General features: G+C 39.1%; 1 protein-coding gene across 1 annotated transcript in view; it reads right to left on the bottom strand.

Moving 5' to 3' along the window:
• LOC126418593 (Golgi SNAP receptor complex member 1) overlaps positions 1-18387 on the bottom strand; it is a 50770-nt gene extending 32383 nt beyond the window's left edge. Inside the window, exons 1-4 of the mRNA XM_050085426.1 lie at positions 18237-18387; positions 17557-17662; positions 8964-9042; positions 1282-1475 (exon numbers count right to left, since the gene is read on the bottom strand). Coding sequence (XP_049941383.1) covers positions 1282-1475; positions 8964-9042; positions 17557-17662; positions 18237-18270 — 413 coding nt within the window. The 5' untranslated portion in view covers positions 18271-18387. The remainder of the gene's footprint in view (positions 1-1281; positions 1476-8963; positions 9043-17556; positions 17663-18236) is intronic.
• Positions 18388-19778: the final 1391 nt, after the last annotated feature.

The following is a 19778-nucleotide window of genomic DNA, read 5'->3' on the forward strand; positions in this document are numbered from 1 at the left end:
TATGTGTTATAAATTTTGAAGAAAGCAATTGTTTCACTCACTGTAGGTACTCCTTAGTATGCTGGTACATGGAAAAGAATTATTTGAGCAGGAATTTGGAAGCAGAAGGTGGCACGGCTGTGTGGATTTTAGAGGAGGGGTCATAGAGGAGGTTAGGCAGACAGATACGCATAGACTACAAATAAGAGACCCTTGAAGTACAAGTGACAGTTTAAATACAATACAAATGGAAAGGAAATCAAATTCTGCTGACACAAGAAGCATAAAAACTAAAAGAGAGAACGTAGAAATGAAATCACAAAGGCTTATATCACAAATCCTGACACAGTGGATCCGGCCTTTATCCACACTTCAATATAAACTGTTCATGATACAAAAATACTGTCTCCTCAAAAGACACTGACACCTCCACAAAAGTGTCTATATATGACTGTGAAATTATTTTGAAAATACTATTTTTTCTTTCAAACAATGGAAGCAGAATAGGTAACCACTCATCATATGATTAAAGCATTAAGTGCTATACAGACACATAAAGAATAATGAACTTTTAGCGTAGATTTTGGACAATGTTCTTCCCCTCTTTATGACAAGTGTCTACTTTTACTTCTTCCATTGTATGTATTTCACCAACACTTATGAAGTATCGTACTAGCTTTCTCTTTCAAGAATTTATCACAGATAACATATTAGAAATGTAAGAAACGATAGGTTGCTACTTACCATAAACAAGACACATTAAGTTTCAGACAGGCATAATTAAAACACACTTAAATAAAGCTTTTGGGCACAGCCTTCATCAGCAAAAGAGAAACACACATCATTCATAGACACAAGCAAGCACACCTCACACACACATGACCACCAACTCTGGCAGCTTGGGCCAGAATGCAACTACCACATGGGATCACATCCTTGCTGAGCTGCTGGTGCTGGTGATCATGTGTGCATGAGGCATGCTTGCTTGTGTGTAAAAATGGTGTGTATTTTTCTTCTGCTGATGAAGACTGTGGCTGAAAGCTTTATGTAAGCATCTTTTAATTGTGCCTGTCTGCAACTTAATGTGTGTTTTTTATGGTAAGTAGCGATCTATGTTTTCCTACAGTGCTGATACTCCTACCTGGAATTTCCATTGTTAGAGGATATTATTCCTCTTACAAATATGAATTGCTGTTTTATGGAGATGAAAGCAGGATTGGTTAATATGACATGATATTGTCCAGAAAATGTATAAAGTCCTGCATTTGCAAAATGCTTCTGAAATGATAAAGTAGTTCTTACTCTATATCTTTCCGTACACTTCGCAACAGGTCTTCTCTCTCTCTCCTAGCTCTGTAATTGTCCTGCGTTTTACGGAATTCTTGCGTGTAGTCCTGAAGGATCTCTCTATGTCGCTGAAGTGTATGCTGCACAGCAGGTCCAGCCTGGGTTTGCGTGGCACGAGCCTCTGCCATCCTCTCATTCAGTGAAGATAACTGAAAACAAATGGAGAAAAAATGTTTTTCGTGATAGGTTACTCAAAGAAAATTTGATTGTCCACAGCCAGAACAAACAATACTGTAAGAATGCATAGCAATTAAAATGTGACAAAAGAAGCTTGCATCATATTTGGCAGAAATATTTTATTTGTGTACATATTGCATATGCTTTTCATAAACTTACATTCAGTTAAATATCATTCTCTGCACAAATAAAAATGTTGAGTGAAATTAGTCATCGTCAGTATTGTATTTTCTTGAAGTAAAAACAAAATTTATACAAAGTATGTAGAAGTGGTAGGAACTGAGTAGTCAATTCAATAAATGTGTATGTCACAAATGTTTACAACGGACATGTATTAGAAGATGTATTAGGATATGCTATCACAACGAAACATTACTATCTATTTATTCACCAAAAGTTAGCAATAAGAATGTTGTATAAAACAGGAGAGCAATTTTTCAAAAATCTGGAATTCTTACACTTACTTTCCAGTACATCTGCTCCTTAATGATAATTGTGGTTAATAATAAAAAGCCAGTTAAACTGCAATAGACACTATCAAAATACTATACTTTCAAGATAAGAAAACTAAACAGGCACGATTCTCAGTTGAAAAAAAATCTACGAATTTGGAAATGTCTCCTAATAATGTTCAGAAATGATGATCTTAAGGAAGAACTATAAACACATAAAGGCTTCCAGGAAAAGACAAAGCTGAAGGCAGGGAAATGTAGACCAAAGAGAAGGAAGAACAATGCCCAAAATGAATGCAGGAGCACTGATCAACAGTTAAAGTCTGGAAAAAGACACCAGAAATGTTGTGGTCCCCAGCTATCCAAACAAAGAAAGAAGACTATCAAAATCAAGACATGAAAATAATTTCAATATAAACAATGCTGACTTTTCTAGGTTTCATGGTATGGTTCTATATTGGATTGGATATTTTAAGCTCTAAAACAATAGTGTCAGTGGCTAATGGTAAAGGTCTGATTGTATTGCCATGGCATGTAGTAAAGGTAGAATCAAAGCATTTAATGCAATAGCGATGCTTCAGGTTAGAGTAGCTGGATGAAATGTAAATTTAATGTAGTGATGGGTCGGCTTAGGGGAGCAGATGAAGCCACACCTTACACTCCTAACTAACTTGATGCTGGGATCAAACAGTGGTTTAATAAAATATGCTGCTTCACACCAGGAATTCAGTGCATGTAAAAGGTTTTCAAAATTTGTAGATGGATATAGAACAAACATGCAAACCCCTGGGCACCCTCTCTTGGTCGGTGCAGTTACTATAGCAACTGTAGCTGGAACTGATCTTAGGACTGTGAAAGATGGAATTTTTGCAGGACAATACATATTGCAGCATAGAATGACAATAGTTGTCATAGTTCAGGAAAGTGACAATAGTATCTGTTGTGTCGGTAGCTGGGCCGACACCGTGAAGTTGAGATGGCTGAAAATGCACGCTAGACTAACGCTGTAGCCGATAGGGCACGCAAGGCTAACGCAGACGGGCGTGAAGTCTGGAACATGAGAACTTATAAATGAATAAGAAGAAAAGTATGTAGATGCTTATTACTTATCTTTTTATTAGTCCTTGGAATACATCTCTCTTGAATACTCGTAAGCTATAGGCACTGATACAAATGGCGCCTTGCTAGTTCGTAGCCATTAACTTAGCTGATGGCTATTCTGTCTCTCGGCTAATGAGAGAGAAAGGCTTCGTACATCTGGTCGGTAGCTAGGTTCTCGTACAACTGGGGCGAGTGCTCTCTCGTATCACGAGACCTGCCTTGGTGGTGGCGCTAGGTCTGCGATTACACAGTGGCGACACGCGGGTCCGACATGTACTAAATGGACCGCGGCCGATTTAAGCTACCACCTAGCAAGTGTGGTGTCTGGCGGTGACACCACAGTATCCTTTACAATTCTACTGCAAAATCACCCTGGAGTAAACTTGCAAGCAAGGGAATGGAGGGATGAATAGGCCAGAGTAGTAAATCATACATCAGTCTCTACTCAACAGGTGTTACGAGGTGCTACCCAAAAATCCTAGAATTTCATTGTACTGGTAAAACCAATAGCATATGACATTATGCCACTAAATGTCACTGGGCATATGTGTTAGCTACTGTGGCACAAAGTTGTGTCATCTTTGACGCACGCCATTGCGAGTTGTCATGGTGTGTGTCAGGTTGTGTTTCAGTGCTTCTGCGTATTGTGAAATGCATAATGCGAAGGCACAACAGATTTGCATCAAATTCTGTTTCAAGCTGAAGAAAACTACAGCTGAAATCCACCACATGCCAACAGAGGCATTTGGTGAGTGTGCACCGAGTCAAGCATGAACATTTAAGTGATTCAAGTGCTTCAAAAAAGGCTGAGTGTGGAAGGTGACAAACATTTTGGTTGACCGTCAATGTGCACAACACCAGAAATGATCATGAGAGCATGCGACATGAGTCACAAAAATCAAAGGCAAACAATTCACAATGTTTGTAACAGACTTGGGCAGTCTTATTGTACACGTCAACAAATTCTAGTCAATGAACTGAACACGAGATGACTTGCAGCGAAATTTGTCCCTTGTCTTCTCACCATCGACCAACAAAACCTCAGGATTCAGGTGTGTACTGAGCTGCCACAAAGAGTTTGAGAGTGGTGATGAATCTTTGATCTACATTTATGACCCTGAAATGAAGCAGGGATCATCAGAATGGAAAGACCATCTTCTCCAAGGCCAAAAAAAGCTTGAAATGTTTGCAGCAACATGAAGTCAATACTGATAATATTTTTCAACATTCGAGGAGTTTGCTTCACCTGGTCAGACTGTCAATGAGCAGTTTTACTGAGAGGCTTTGAGGCAACTGAAGGAAACTGTTTAGTGCAAACTGCCAGAATTATGGAAAAAGAAAGACTGGTTGGTGCACCATGACAACACACTAGCGCACACCTTGCTTGTTGTGAAGGAACTCCTGGATAAAAATAATATGGCAATGGTCCCCCATCATCCTTGCTCACCAGAACTACCACCACATGACTTGATTGAAGACATCCAAGAGGAACCACAGCCGGTCAAGAACACGCTTTACCCTGTAGACTTCCACTTCGTTGCATACATGCCTGAGATGGTGGTGACGGAGGCTGTTAGGACGTATGTACAGTTTTTTATTGTTGCAATGAAATTTTTGGACATTTTGGGTGACACCCCATACAATGTCCAGGAAAGTATTTGTAGTAGATTGCTAAGATTTGGCTGATTTCATTTAAAGACCAGAACAATAATGGAAGTCCATGGTCTGCAACCTGCAGTTTCTTAACGTGCTGGCCAGGGTCAGGCTGTGAGTCTTTCAGGCCGAAGGTGATAGATCGGGGACCCTATGTTGGTAAGATACGGGATGATAAAATTGTCAACTCTGTATCACATGAAGACAGTTTTGTGAGAGTACGGTGAGGGGTTTATGTCATCTGGATGGGCAGTGGAGTTCTTTCCATAGTTGTCACAAAACTGCTCGTCATAATTGTGGGATCCTGCCCACTCATCTCTTATAGGGTGCCTAGGAAGCTGTTTTATCAGATAGCTAGAAAACGTACAAGCAAATCATATTAATGGAGTTTGTTACAGTAATTGAAATGACAATATTTAACTTTGTATTTACAACAAGTTGTCGCAAGCAATTGGTGACATGCAAATAATCAATGTCCTTTGCTATATACAATTTCCATGCAAACTAATCATACAAGTTCATAAGTCACTGTTACTGTTAATATCACTGCTAGTCTTCTACTCTGGCTTTTCTAGGGCCCAGTTTCTAGTGCGGTCGAGGCTAGGTGGCACGTCGCTTTTATTCTCTTCGTGTAGAGGTCGCTCCTCTCGTGGTGATGTCCTAGTCAGCATGCTATTGGCTGACGTTGTCTCACAGCCCTCTCTGCTGTATCGTTCATATTTCACATCAACTGACTTCCGATCAAAAACAACAACGCACTGGTTGGTGCAGAAAAACTCTGGAAAAATTCGAAGGGGGCACTTCAAATTTCATTTTAAACATCATTACTGATGATGAATCTTGGATTTTTTGTTATGATCTTGAAAAGAAAAGTCAGTCGCCTCAAAGGGTCTTTCGAATCAAACCTAAGGCTATGAAAGTAAGATGAATTAACAGTACTGGTAAGAAGATGATTATTATTTTTCCCCTAAAATGGGCCACATTGCTACCATAACCTTAGGAGATACTGCCAATTGGCACACAAATGCCTGTCTACCACAAATTTTTTGAAAAAAGTTTATGAAAAATGCCCAAAAGGAAAAACAGTTTTAAATCATCGCATGCAGCAAAACTAACAACTGAGTATCTTCGTGTTCTGAATGTCAGTGCCCTTGGCAATCCACCACACAGCCCTGACTTGACATCTTGCGATTACTTTTTGTTCCCAAAAACTAAACATAAAATGTGTGGAATCACTTTTCCTTCAGATGAAGCAGTGAACATTAAAAAAATCTGGTTTCTGAAGTGCCTCAAGAAGAATGGCATCACTGCCTTAAGGCCGGGTTCGTCTAAAGTAAAAATATATTGTTGTTAAAGGGAAATATTTCAAAAATCAATAATATCATTTAATTTTTAAAATTAATTCTTATCTGATGATCAAAAATTTTACAGTGCCATTTTTGTACCTGTACAGTAGTAGCTGCTCACAATACAGGGATCACACTGCTGGTGTTGGCACTATAAACTCTCCACACACAAGGAGTAGTTGCCTTTTGCAAAAGACACACAGCGACTCTCTCCTAATCAAGACAGTAGGCTCATCTCTGTCCAAAGTCTTACTTCTGTGTACGTCTTTGGGCGATATTCCAGTTTCTTTTACTCCCCGTAGGGGTTTAAACAAAACACAAGTCATGTCTTTCTCTGGGACTGGATGTTAAAAGTGGATGAAAAAATACGTAACAAACTACAACTGCAAGGGGTACAATTCCTCCATTTACTTGGAAGGGTCTGAAGTACAGCAGACTTGATACACGAGCATTTATTCTAGTATACGAGGGGGGCTACACTCACAGAGAAAGGGAAGATCATGGTTTAGCACTGTGATGTTAGGCCCTACATATCTCCACCTACAAAGTGCGTTAAATGCCTCCATTTTGGACATTTAAGGGGCACAGAAATTTTGACATTTTAGTTTGAGAAGATCCCAGGAATTTCATCTTTGATTTAAAATTTCTGTACTCTCTGCATAAAATTTCTGTACTCTCGGCATTACATATGAAACAGTAAATATTGTAGATTGTATGTTTGGCATAATAAGAACAACCATTAAATAAGGTCTTGATTTTGGATATCAATGGTTTATTTAGGTAACATGTACAAGGTTAAATTCCTACAGTGTGTTTCATAACTTCAGTCTGAGGTACTCATTGGGCTTTGTGTGGCGTTGTGAATGCAGCAACAGATGCTCTGACATCAGCACAGGTGTAGCAGAGACCCCAACACTGTATGTTGTTCCATGGAATACTGCTAGCAGAAGCCTTCCTTGGAAAAATTTTAACTGTGTTGCGTAAGGAAAAAAGTGTCTCTTTTTGGGTGGGAGAGAAAATCAGTTGTTTGAGATCCTGTAAGTTGAAAAGATCTATGTCTGTAAGCATGCCGATAAATCTGTTTGTTATATTGAAATTCCCAGTTAATCAATGAAGTAAGCCTGAGTAACGTAAGTACATCTGAAGTTAGAAGAAATAAAATGGACAAGTGTTCTGCAGGACCAGACGACATATAATTTTATCCTGCTGAACCCTCACAACATATGTCATCTTGATGTCCCAGTGAACCCACCTGTGGCAATTGTCCCATTTGCAAGAAACAATGGATAACCAAGAGTACAAGTGCTTTGACCGAGTATTATGCTTCAGTGTTAGAAAGACGTACATATGCCTAGAGCCCCTTATTAATGTTCCAGTGTATATTTTCATCACTGCCTGCAGTTCTTCGGCATCTTCACAAATTCATCATTAAAAAAATAAAAACTATTTGAGTTTGCCGTACCAGTTACAAATTTTTGTCTTACATCAGGCTTCTTCAAAAATGCATTTCTAAGCTGATATTCAGATTGTTTAGATGCTATATTCAAATTGTTTGGATGCTAATGAAGATTTTAATTTGTAAAAAAAAATCATAAACTGGGTATGTCCTCTCGTTAAATTCATTTTTGGTGCACAAACACTCTTTAGATAATCATAAACTATTAGAACAAACTAAACAAACTACATGACAGACAATTCTCCAAACATCAAAAAGTAACCATCAAATATAAAATATCTTATTTGCTTTTAGAACCACGACATTCTAAAATTTTCAGTGTATCCCTTGTACACAGTGATCCCCCCTGCAATGAATTGACTATAGCATTAGGTTTTGTTATGGCAGGTAGTGAGACCAGAACAGGGTTTCAGATTGATTGCACCAAAATAGAAAGCACAATTTGCACTCCATAGATAAAATAAATTTAAGAAAGGTAGACAGTAATGCAAGGGGTCATGAAAATAAGCCAGGAATGCCTTTCGTGAGAGCCAAGCTGTCACCAGTGGAGTGGACAAAGGGCGAGCAAGAAAATATAATAAGAAGCAGGAATTGCAGTCTAAAACAGAAGGTGTACTGCAATGGTGCAGGGCTTATGCTCGCCACAAACGTACTCATGAAAGTCAGATATCCTCTGGGCAGACAGTTCTGTATTCTGGTGCTGAAGTATTCAAGTTGCCGCCAAGCACAATGCGAGGAACTGGGAATCATTGTAAATTTAAAAAAAGGAAAATTAAATACTAATCTTAGTTATCACTCTCAGATGACCTACATACAAGGATTGAGGACTGCTGTTGGAAGCAAGACCAAGTAATAATACTCACTGTAAACAGGTCATTTTTACAGCATGCAAATAACTATTTTCTGGTGATTATTATTGGCATAGCCATTTTGATATCGAGCGAGCACTAGTTACAACAGCTACAGTCAGGCCAATGGAGGAACATCCCTGACGCTTCACTCAAGTGGGGCACATTGTATGGACGGGGACACAAGCACAAATCTGACCTCTGGAATTTGTAAACATTGTTTTAGTGATAGTCCTGTGTTGTCACCCTTCAACTCAATGTTGTGCTTAGTCCGCCAATATGCGACCAACACAGTGTAAAAATAAACAGCTGCATAGTAGCATTGGCAACATAGCTGCTGTGTGTCACAGATATTCTTTCAAGTGGCTGAAATATAATTAGTGCAAATGAGATGGCAACAATGGTTTTTCCTCTTCAAAGTAGCTGTTTCCATGATAATTTTTTGTTTATTTGGTCTGTCTAATCAGATTTAGAATAAAGTGTTATAATGGGTACATGAAACATGAGTGATTTCACATTTCCAAATGCTTCCACCTATTTCATAAACTTGTACCCACCATTCAGAATGTGTCTTGAGCAATGGATAATTTTGTATGTTACTAACCTTATTTAATAGTTGCTCTATCTCAAGGGCCATCGTCTCGAAAACATGCTCCCCACTGAGAAGTGGTACAGTATCCATGCTGAAACAAAATATGAAATTAAAATTTGAGTATTTCCACATCATCAAATTAAAAGTAATTTGAGTGACAGGTTCTTCCATGAAATTGAAGAATTTGAGGAAAATTCTTTCAAAACTAAAATGCAGTTTCTTCTTAACTTACAGTGTTGTTACGTACCACTAAAGCACAGTTACTAAACACACTTTCCCAAAAATCCTTTCTGACAGAAGAGAAAGTAAATACTCCTGAATTCGAATCAAGAACAGCTGCCAACATGAGTAACTTAGAAGTAGATATCCTCAGTGTAGCGAGGCAACTTAAATCACTTAAGAAAGGCAAGGCCTCTGGTCCAGACTGTATATGAGTCAGGTTCTTCTCAGAGTAGGCTGACACAATAGCTCCATACTTAGCTTGCTGATCAAAAGATCCATAACTAAAGACTGGAAAGTTGCACAAGTCACACCAATACTCAAGAAAGGAAATACAAATAATACACTGAATTAAGGACCAGTATCATTCATGTCAATCTGCAGTAGGATTTTGGAACATGTACTGTGTTTGAACATTATGAATTACCTCAAAGAAAAAGAGTTATCGACATACAGAAAATATCATTCTTTTGAAACAGGACTAAATCTTCATTCTCATGAAGTATTGAATGATATCAACATAGGATGTCAAATTGACCCCATATTTTTTTAATTTCCAGAAGGCTGTCAGCACCATTCCTCACAAGCGACTACTAATCAAATTGTGCACCCGTCTCTGTTATGGGACTGGATTCATGATTTTCTGTCAGAAACATCACAGTTTGTAGTATCTAATGGAAAGTAATAGAGTAAAAAAGAAGTAATATCTGGCATTCCCTAAGGAAGTGTTATAGGTCCTCTGCTGTTCCTGATCTACATAAATGATTTAGGGGACAATCTGAGCAGCCCTCTTTGATTGTTTGCAGATGACACTTGTTTACTATCTTGTAAAGTCATCACATGATCAAAACAATTTGCAAAATAAGGTAAACAAGATATCTGTATGATGCAAAAAAGGCAATTGACTCTAAATACTGAAAAGTGCTAAGACATCCACATGAGTACTAAAAGGAATCCACTAAATTTTGGTTACAGGATAAATCACACAAACTTAAAGGCTGTAAATTCAACTAAGTGCTTAGGGATTACAATTATTAACTTAAATAGGAATGATCACAAAGATAATGTTGTGGGGAAAGCAATCCAAAGGCTGTGATTTATTGACAGAATGTGTAGAAAATGAAACAGGTCTACTAAAAAGATTGCCTGCACTACACTTGTCTACCCTCTTCTGGAATACTGCTGCATGATGTGGGACCCTTAGCAGACAGGATTGATGGAGGACATCAAAAATGTTCAATGAAGGACAGTTCATTTTGTATCATCACAAAATGGGAGAGAAAGAGCCACAGATAGGATACATTAATTGGGGTGGCAATCACTAAAGCAAAGACAATTATCATTGTGCCAGGATCTTCTCATGAAATTTCAATCACCAAATTTGTCCTCAAGAGTGTGAAAATATTTTGTTGGTGCCCACCTACATAAGGAAAAATGATCGTCATAATAAAATAAGAGAAATCAGAGCTCGCACAGAAAGATTTAAGTGTTTGTTTTTGCAGCGTGCTGTTCAAGAATGGAACATTAGAGAAATAGCTTGAAGATAGTTTGACGAGCCCTTGGTCAGGTACTTATTTGTGAACTGCAGAGTAATCATGAAGATGTAAAAGTTATTGAGTTGATCATTCATACAGTAACCTGTTTTCAAGTTTCCTCAGTATCTGGATAACAACATTTATAAGTACAAGAATGACAGCATGAACATCATAGTATTGGTGTTAACAGATATAGATATAACTAATCAGGCATGAGAGAGAGAGAGAGAGAGAGAGAGAGAGAGAGAGAGAGAGGGGGGGGGGGGGGTCAACTGTACAAATTTTACACTGAGAAAAGCTGACTCATTTCACATCACAGTGAGAGATTGAAATTGTTATCCACAGGCATGCATATAGCTTGCTTACTTTTAGTTTCAACTGAAGCAATCTTAAAATCTCACAATGGATTCAAGTAGAGAACTTCGTGACATTTTATTTGTTAAGACAGGAATATTGTGAACATTATGCCTTTAGTGCTCTCGCTCTTGATCCAATGCCTTGCTTCACTGAAAATCCTTGTCTGAGATAACACTGTCAAACATGCAAATTTTGCCCATTGCCTCGACGACATATTCCAAGAACATGTCTGTCAGAGTGGGCACCTTCATACCATATCCTGAAAAACGTTCATTGTCAATGGTGAGCTCAATAATGACAGACAATATGTAGTTCCTTGCATCAGTCTCCAATGTTATACATCTTCTGGCTGATCTGTACTATCACAGCTGCATGAAGTGTTGTATGAGCCTCAGATCTGTAGAGCCAGACAAACTTTTAAAGTAAAAAAAGGATGACATTAACATAATAATACTTGTGGAGACTCCTACTAATACACAGGGAGAAATTGAAGAATTATAACATTTAAATTTAAAAATAAGAGTGAGTATGTTGTTTCTTTTAATTTCTTATTCTACGATCAGTATCTAAGCAATATTTTTTGTGTAATAGGACTTGTCCATTGGAAACAGTTTTGTTTTAGATTTAAAATATGTTATGTTAAAAATGAAGTTTTTGGGCTCGACTGCTAGTTGGCTAAATACATTTATCCACAATTATGATTCTGGCTATTCTACTAATTCCACATAACACCTAACTATGATTTGCATCAATGCATATTCATTTCTCTTAAGAGGACATCACCCTCATTTCAACAATGTTCTCTTAAGAGGAATGAATATGCCCTGACAGACTGCATAGTGAGGTGTTATTACTTGGGAATCCAAAATAATGAAAGTAGATGAACACATCCTGTAACAGTCCAGGTCTAAATTTTGTATTTTCTTATACACTTCAGCATTGTGGTCACAAGCAAACAGAAATTAATTTCACAACATGCTTTTGTGCTCAGACATTTTATGTTATTGTGGATATTGTTCAAGAGTCACAGACAACAAAGACAGGACCACGATATGGCATTGTTGGAGAAACAACAAGAGCAGTATGGAGGTTGAGCAGGAGAAAGGTAAGGACAGAAAGAATAAAGAAAGAAAGAAAGAATGACAGACAGAGAATGAAGGAATTTGTTTATGTGAAAGTTTCATCTCTGAAAATCACGAAATCTGTCACCAGAGAATCTGGATGGCTCACATGCTGTAACAAGAACTTAGGTTTTAGGTGAGTTTTTCTGTAATGCATGCTCAGAAACTTGATACTGGGTATACTCATTGCAGACTGTTCAGCTATGTCTGTTTACGTGTCTCATCAACGTCATCATGGTCATCGCTACAGAGGGGGCAATGCAATGAACCCATGCCTATTGGTATGCAGTGCTAGTTGTTTCACTTATGGCTCTGCCTTTAATGTTGCAGTTTGTTGCCTGTGGTGGGTGAATGGTGGTGTGTGTTGCAAATGGCTCTTTGGCACATTCACGTTCAACTGTCTAATCAACCACCACCTTCATTAACTTGGGATTAATTTCGGGGTGACTCGTCTTGCCCCTCCCCCCCCCCCCCCCTTTTTTAAATACTATATGCCCACACTGGAGCACTTGAACCCATCCATATAGAATTAAGTCTTCCAAGCAGGGATTTGACTTTTCAACTTCCCAGCTTCCTATTCTGCTCTCGAATCTGACTTGGCTGACCTTTCTTCATCAGGATGTACTGTTTTTGTTTAAATGTTTTCAGCTCAAGTCTCATTCTCTGTTCCTCAAAGCTGTCTTTTGATCCATGTTTTCAGTTTGATGTGTTGTTATATTTAATGCCTCCCAGTGTCATATTATTGAATTAGGAATTTATTAAGTGTTTCTTCTTACAGTTTGGTCAGGTGTTCATTGAGCTTCTTTCAGTTTAGTTGCTCTGCTTTCAGCCAAGGCTTTCTCATACTGAATTGTCCAGTTAAATAGTAGTTGTTTCAATCTTCAAGGTTGTCACAATTTGCTTTTCTTCTTTAAACAAAATTTGTGGTCCAGTTTTTACCAATATTTTTTTCAATTACTTTTATTTAAATTTGCTACTAATGCAAGATCATCTATGAATGCTGTGCTATTAAGATTGATATTTTTTTTCAATATTTATCTTTATTTGGCATTTTTTGATCCGCTCTTGCATGACTTTCTCCAAGAACAGTTAAACAGTAATTGTGAGATCCTTGACTCCTAAAGCCGCGAACATCAACTCCATACATCAGGAGGTAATGGACGACGTTGAGGATGAGGTTATTAACATCTGGTACCAATCCGCACCATCAGTTGAACACACCCTGAATGATGGACCTCTCCATTTGATCTTCTGCCGCTGCCGTCAAACAACCATCCAACATACGTGCAACCAACTCCTACACAAAGTAAAAGTTCCATAGAAAAACAGACATTTGGAGTACGAAGGACAACATGCCAGTATGTTTTCACTGTGGATGCCCAGTACATTATATGCTACTGCAGAGAGAGAAGGCTCCACAACTGTGGTACTTGACCGTGTGGAGTATGTGGCAGAAGGACAGCGTCAACTCTCCGACACCTCAACCTACAAAGCTGTTACCCAGGATCCCATTCCCTCCATCCAGACTGAGCTGCAAAAAATCCTAAAAATCCAAGGTCCCTCACAAGGCCTCACATCGGCTTCCATAGACTTGCTCACTCCACCTGAGCCACGTACCCATACCTTCTACCTATTACCCAAAATCCACAAAGAGAACCATCCTGGCCGTCCCATTGTAGCAGGCTTCAAATCCCCAACCGAACGTATCTCAGCTCTGGTAGACCAGCACCTACAACCTATCACCCGCAGACTCCCATCCTACATCAAAGACACAAACCACTTCCTAGAACGCCTCAAATCCATTCCCACTCCTCTCCCACCTGAAACCTTTCTTGTCACCATAGATGCTACATCCATTTACACAAACATCCCACATACCCATGGTCTCTCTGCCCTTGAGCACTACCTCTCCCAACGCACACCCGAAGATCTTCCAAAAACCTCATTCCTTATCACACTTACCAGCTTCATCCTCACACATAATTACTTCACTTTTGAAGGCCAGACCTACAAACAAATCAGGGGAACGGCCATGGGAACCAGGATGGCTCCCTCCTATGCCAACCTCTTCATGGGCCGCGTGGAGGAGGCTTTCCTGAAGACCCAACAGCTGCTTCCCCTGGCCTGGTATAGGTTTATAGATGACATCTTTGTGGTCTGGACTCATGGTGAAGAAACACTCCTTAATTTCCTCCATAACCTCAACTCCTTTTCAAATCTGAATTTCACCTGGTCCTTCTCCAAAACCCAAGCCACCTTCCTGGATGTTGACCTTCATCTTGTTGAAGCTCACATCCACACCTCTGTCCATATCAAACCCACAAACAAACAACAGTACCTTCACTTTGATAGCTGCCATCCTTTCCACATCAAACGCTCCCTTCCCTACAGCCTAGGTATTCGTGGCAAACATATCTGCTCCAGTAACGAATCCCTCAACAACTACACCAATAACCTGACCAGTGCTTTCCTCTCCCGCAACTATCCTGCAGACCTTGTCCACAAACAGATTTCCCGAGCAATACATTCCTCCCCGTCCAACAACAATGTTCCTACCCCCAGACCACACAGAAGCATCCCCCTTGTCACCCAATATTATCCTGGCCTCGAAAACATCAACAAATTACTCCGCCAGGGATATGACTTTCTCAAGTCAACCCCTGAAATGAGATCATCCCTTGACAAAATTCTCCCCACACCACCCAGAGTTGCCTTTCATCGCCCCCCTAACCTCCGTAACATCCTTGTTAAACCCTACAATATTCCCAGACTACCTTCTCTACCCAGTGGTTCCTACCCCTGTAACCGACCCCGCTGCAAAACCTGCCCCATGCATCCCCCCACAACCACCTACTCCAGCCCCGCTACTGGTAAAACATACACAATTCAAGGCAGGGCTACGTGTGAAACTACACATGTCATTTATCAACTGACATGCCTGCACTGCACAGCCTTTTACATCGGCATGACAACAACCAAACTGGCTGAGCGCATGAACGGACACAGACGAACTGTCCGCCTAGGAGATGCCCAATACCCAGTAGCGGAGCATGCCCTCCAGCATAATTCTAGGGACCTAGGAACCTGCTACACCGTATGTGCCATTTGGCTTCTCCCACCCAACACCAGTCCCTCTGAACTGCGGAGATGGGAACTTGCACTCCAACACATCCTTTCATCCCGCCATCCCCCTGGACTGAACCTACGTTAAACAACCTCACTCCCATTCACTCTTCAGTCTTCTCCTCTTTCCCTTTCCTCTTTAGCCATTCACGCATCTTTTCATCCTACATAGTTGTGTTTATCTTTATACTATATACCTCTTTACTTCTGTATGCATCCTCTTTGGTTTGAAGCTGGCACAGTACTTACAGTAGAATATCTTTGGCTTCTCTCTGACAACCATGCCTCATCCTTGCTACCCTCCCTGTTTACCTTTCCCTGTTGCTTCATAACCTGGGTTGTGTGTAACTGAATCCACTTTCCCTTCTTCCCGTTTTTCCCCTCTCTCCTCCCTGATGAAGGAACAAAGTTCCGAAAGCTAGGAATGTAAGTTTTCAGTTCTGTTTTATGTGTATCTATCGGCTGTACTGAGCTGAGGTAAGTACTGGCCAGCCCCTCTATCTCTTTGTTAGTATTTAATCCAAATTATTAATCACAAACATACATTATTAACTAATTAAGGACTTAGTCTGATGCCCATCTTTGGATCTAAATGTCACTGTGTAAAAAAGTCTGTGGGATTGGAAAAATTTTGCTGCGAGTTTCAAAATCATATATTTCTGTTACCATACTTGCAGCTCCTTTAGTAAAACTTTTTAAGGCCCATGACGTGGTACTGACTATATACAAGGCATCTTACAAGCTATGGAGTCAAAGGTAATTCCCCCCCCCCCTCTTCACCCCCCTCCAGTACTGTACTCAGCTGTAATTTGTCTTTATTGAAGGTTACAGAAGTAACAAGAATAGGTAATTCGAATCAAAGACTGTTCTGCAGGTAAGTGCACTGTGAGGCACAGCTGCAGCACTACTGGAGGATCAGACAAAAAAAAAAAAAAAAAAAAAAAATTACCTTACACGGCAATGGAGTATTCACTAGCAACATGACAATCAGTGATATCTATATGGTGCCACAAACAGCATGACAAACAGTGATTACCATCAAACAATGAGACCCTGGAAGACTCACTTGGAAGTTCTTTGACTTTGAAAAGAATAGCAGCAATTTTTGGAGTATGGCATGTATATACCACAGAACTTATCCTAGAAATTTGATAAATCTCCATTTTCTGTCTGAACTTTAAGATTTTTAGTTATCTGCTGAATTAACAGTAGCTTTTGGGAAAAATATGTTCAACTAATAATATATTAGACCCTTCTTTAGCATGTACTCGGTTAACAAACTTCATTTCATTCCACAGTGTGTATTCTAAACCTTAACCTTGACATCATTCAAAGTCTGTTTTGCATGACAATATCTCTGAGCTACATAGTCCTAGTTTTTGCTTACCAATTGTCTGTCAAGGAAAGATAGTAAATTAACAAATTAGTGAACACTTTTTCTCACTGTATGGGTTAACTTGGAGAATTTTGAATCTTTTCTTATAACCACACACACATTGGAAATTTGTTGCTAAATTGAGATTTAGCAGATAATGTTTACGGATTACTTTCTCAATAAATATTTTATGGAATCTCTTCGGGCAAGTGACAACAACAAATCAGAACTTTACAGAGCTTAAATTTTTTCCAATGGTCTCTGGGCCGTAGAGTATAGGCCTATTTGCCAGTAAAAGTTGCAAGCACAATGATATGGAAGCTGATCTTCTACGACTACTTGTTACAATATTTTTATCTGTGTTCATCTATAACAAATTTTGCAGTGCTTACAAAAACAGACTTTGCATATAGAAGATCACAGCTTACAATCACTAATATGATAGTGTTCTATTCCTGTGATGTTGGCCAGGTACAAGATATCTATCTCTTCCAATTCCTCATCACCTCTAACTACACAATCAGCTCATCTAACTTTTACTTCAGATCTCATGATGTTATGGAATAATAATAATAATACTTCATTGTGAACTTCTAAGAACTTGATGCACATATCATGATTCAACTTCTTGCTGAAACTATCTGCCTGACATACAACAAATAAAAAGTAAAATAACTCATGGCAGTCCATATGTATCCCTCTTCCCCCACCCCAAACAATAGTTTTCAGTTTTGTAACTGCTGTGAATTACTCTGATAGCCTATCCTTTTCCATCCCGCACTGGCACTGGTGCAGATACAAAGCAAACAGAGATATGCTGAGTAGTTTATCTCTAATTATAGAGTAATAAATACAACATTGTGTTTGGCCAGTACCTTTCAGACTTGAAACCATGGCCCCCAACTCCTGTTCCAAGCTTGCTGAAGGAAACGAGTTTGAGGTCAATCTCATTTTCAAGCTGCCGTGCTTGTTTCCGTAGATCTGAGAAATAGAAAGAAACATGGAAATTCTTCAGAATGACTGTCACTTCACACTACAAAAACAAATAACGCAGGTTATCTTGTGCATAATATACATTTTATGCCCTTCTAAGCTAATGTTTATACTGTTATTGTCACATTATAATCGGCTAGAAAGTTGACAAAGTAGAGACAGAAATACGATATCCATATTTTATACAAGATCTTTTTCTCTCTCTATACAATCCTAAATCGCGATGTATGTAATTGTTAGAATTTGGAACAGTTGTTAACGCAGTAGAGTTCCCTAAAATGCTACCACTCCTGAAAGCCGTATTTTCGCATACTGAAGCTCGAACGTCATAACATAACAGCATATATTTCTTTTGTAACCGAAATCGGTTTAAAAATTAGGACCGAATTATTCACATAATCATTAGCAAATCGTCACCGCCCAATGACGTGGACAATAACAAACGCACAGAACCGCACGCAACTTTCATAGCGGTTTGTCATTATAGGGAGTTAACATGCTTGTGATCCAACAAAAAACGATGTAGTCAAACGCAGATTTTTTTTCCTTTTCTTTTTCTAACCTTCCCACCCTTCCATACCAACGGACGTTGCCATCTTCACACTTTTTATCTTACTGTGCTGTCATCTTTATATCTTAAATTTGCACTTTTCGTGCTTTTCACTTCTCAGCTGTCAGTCGACTTAGCTTTGTATCTGCAAAGTTATAACACACTTGGTAATGAAGTTGGTAACATCTTTGGAATATCGATCTATTTCGATTAAAGAAGCCGTTTTTCCCCCGGACAACAAAAACTATGCATGCTCCCACCACCAGATCAAGGCCAATACACACTGGCCGTCGCGTCACGTCACTTCAAAATATTCTTCAATGCATTTCGAAAGGCGGCATCCACACTGGCCATCCCGTCATGTCAGGTCACGTCACGGCGCCGTCAACGTTTCTCTGGAGGAAAATTTTGACGGCTGACTTCATCCGTCGGTTGCTGATTACGTGACCCACAAGCACATTTCTTCCCGATATACGGCGATGGGCAGATCTCTACATTTCGTTTCGTCGCGGTTTTCGTGGTTGACATCAGTTGTTTGTTGTTCGTTATTTGCTATTTGCTATACATTGTTTCGTTTCATTACTTCTTTTGTTAAAATTTATAATGAATAACGACAGAATAAGACTAGTTAGTAGGTGGAGTTTATTTGTATGTTGTCAGGCATTTTTAGTGTTAAAAAAAAATAAATGCACTGAAACCTTTAGACACTGCAAGTTGTTTGTTTAAATATGTATATGTGGCTGGCCTATTGATTGTTAAGCAGCTCTCCGAATTGTGTGTGAAACAGTTTTGCAAGCATCAGTGGTCAATATTTATGTGGTTTTACTAGCTAATCCCAGTGCAAATAATGCTCGGTTTACACTAGCAAGTTATTGCAGCAATTTACTTGCGCGGAGGAACTTGCCGCGCGATTTGCGAGTGTAAACATATCGCCAAGTCGACTTGCGACTGTAGCAATTTATTGCGGAAGTGACTCGTTGCACGTTTTCCGCTTCCAGTGTGAACACCACGCAAGAAGTATCTGCAAGTAACTTGCAGCATTTAGAATTTATTTCTATTTCCTGCAAGTAGGAAGCGCAAGTTATAGTAAGTATGTTGTCTGCATAACATTCATATTTAACATTTTACTTAATGTGGTGACTTAACTTTATGCAACCATCTTACGTATTATATGCAAACAAATGTCAGAAATGGAGGAGAAACGGGAATGGATGAAGCAGAATACAGAACATTTTATTGAAGCCGTGGAGAGCTACCCCGAAATACGGAACGTGCGTAACCGAGACTTTAAGGATAAAGTGAAGAAGATGAGCGCTTTAAATGAAATCTCGTCGATATTCGACACATCTATAAAAGAAGTACATAGGAAGTAGCATAACTTGAAGACACAACCCCTTTGCCACCTGCATCCACTCGCTTATTGTTTTAGGAGTCTAGAAAAAGACGATGTGTAATTATTACATGTTCTATTTGCTTAGCTTTTCACTTTCCATTTTACGAGCATTAGAAAAAAAGAAACATTTTTATAAGCATATCATTCTGTAAAATGCAGTT

The sequence above is a fragment of the Schistocerca serialis genome, chromosome 9 (assembly GCF_023864345.2).
Source record: "Schistocerca serialis cubense isolate TAMUIC-IGC-003099 chromosome 9, iqSchSeri2.2, whole genome shotgun sequence".
NCBI lineage: Eukaryota > Metazoa > Arthropoda > Insecta > Orthoptera > Acrididae > Schistocerca > Schistocerca serialis.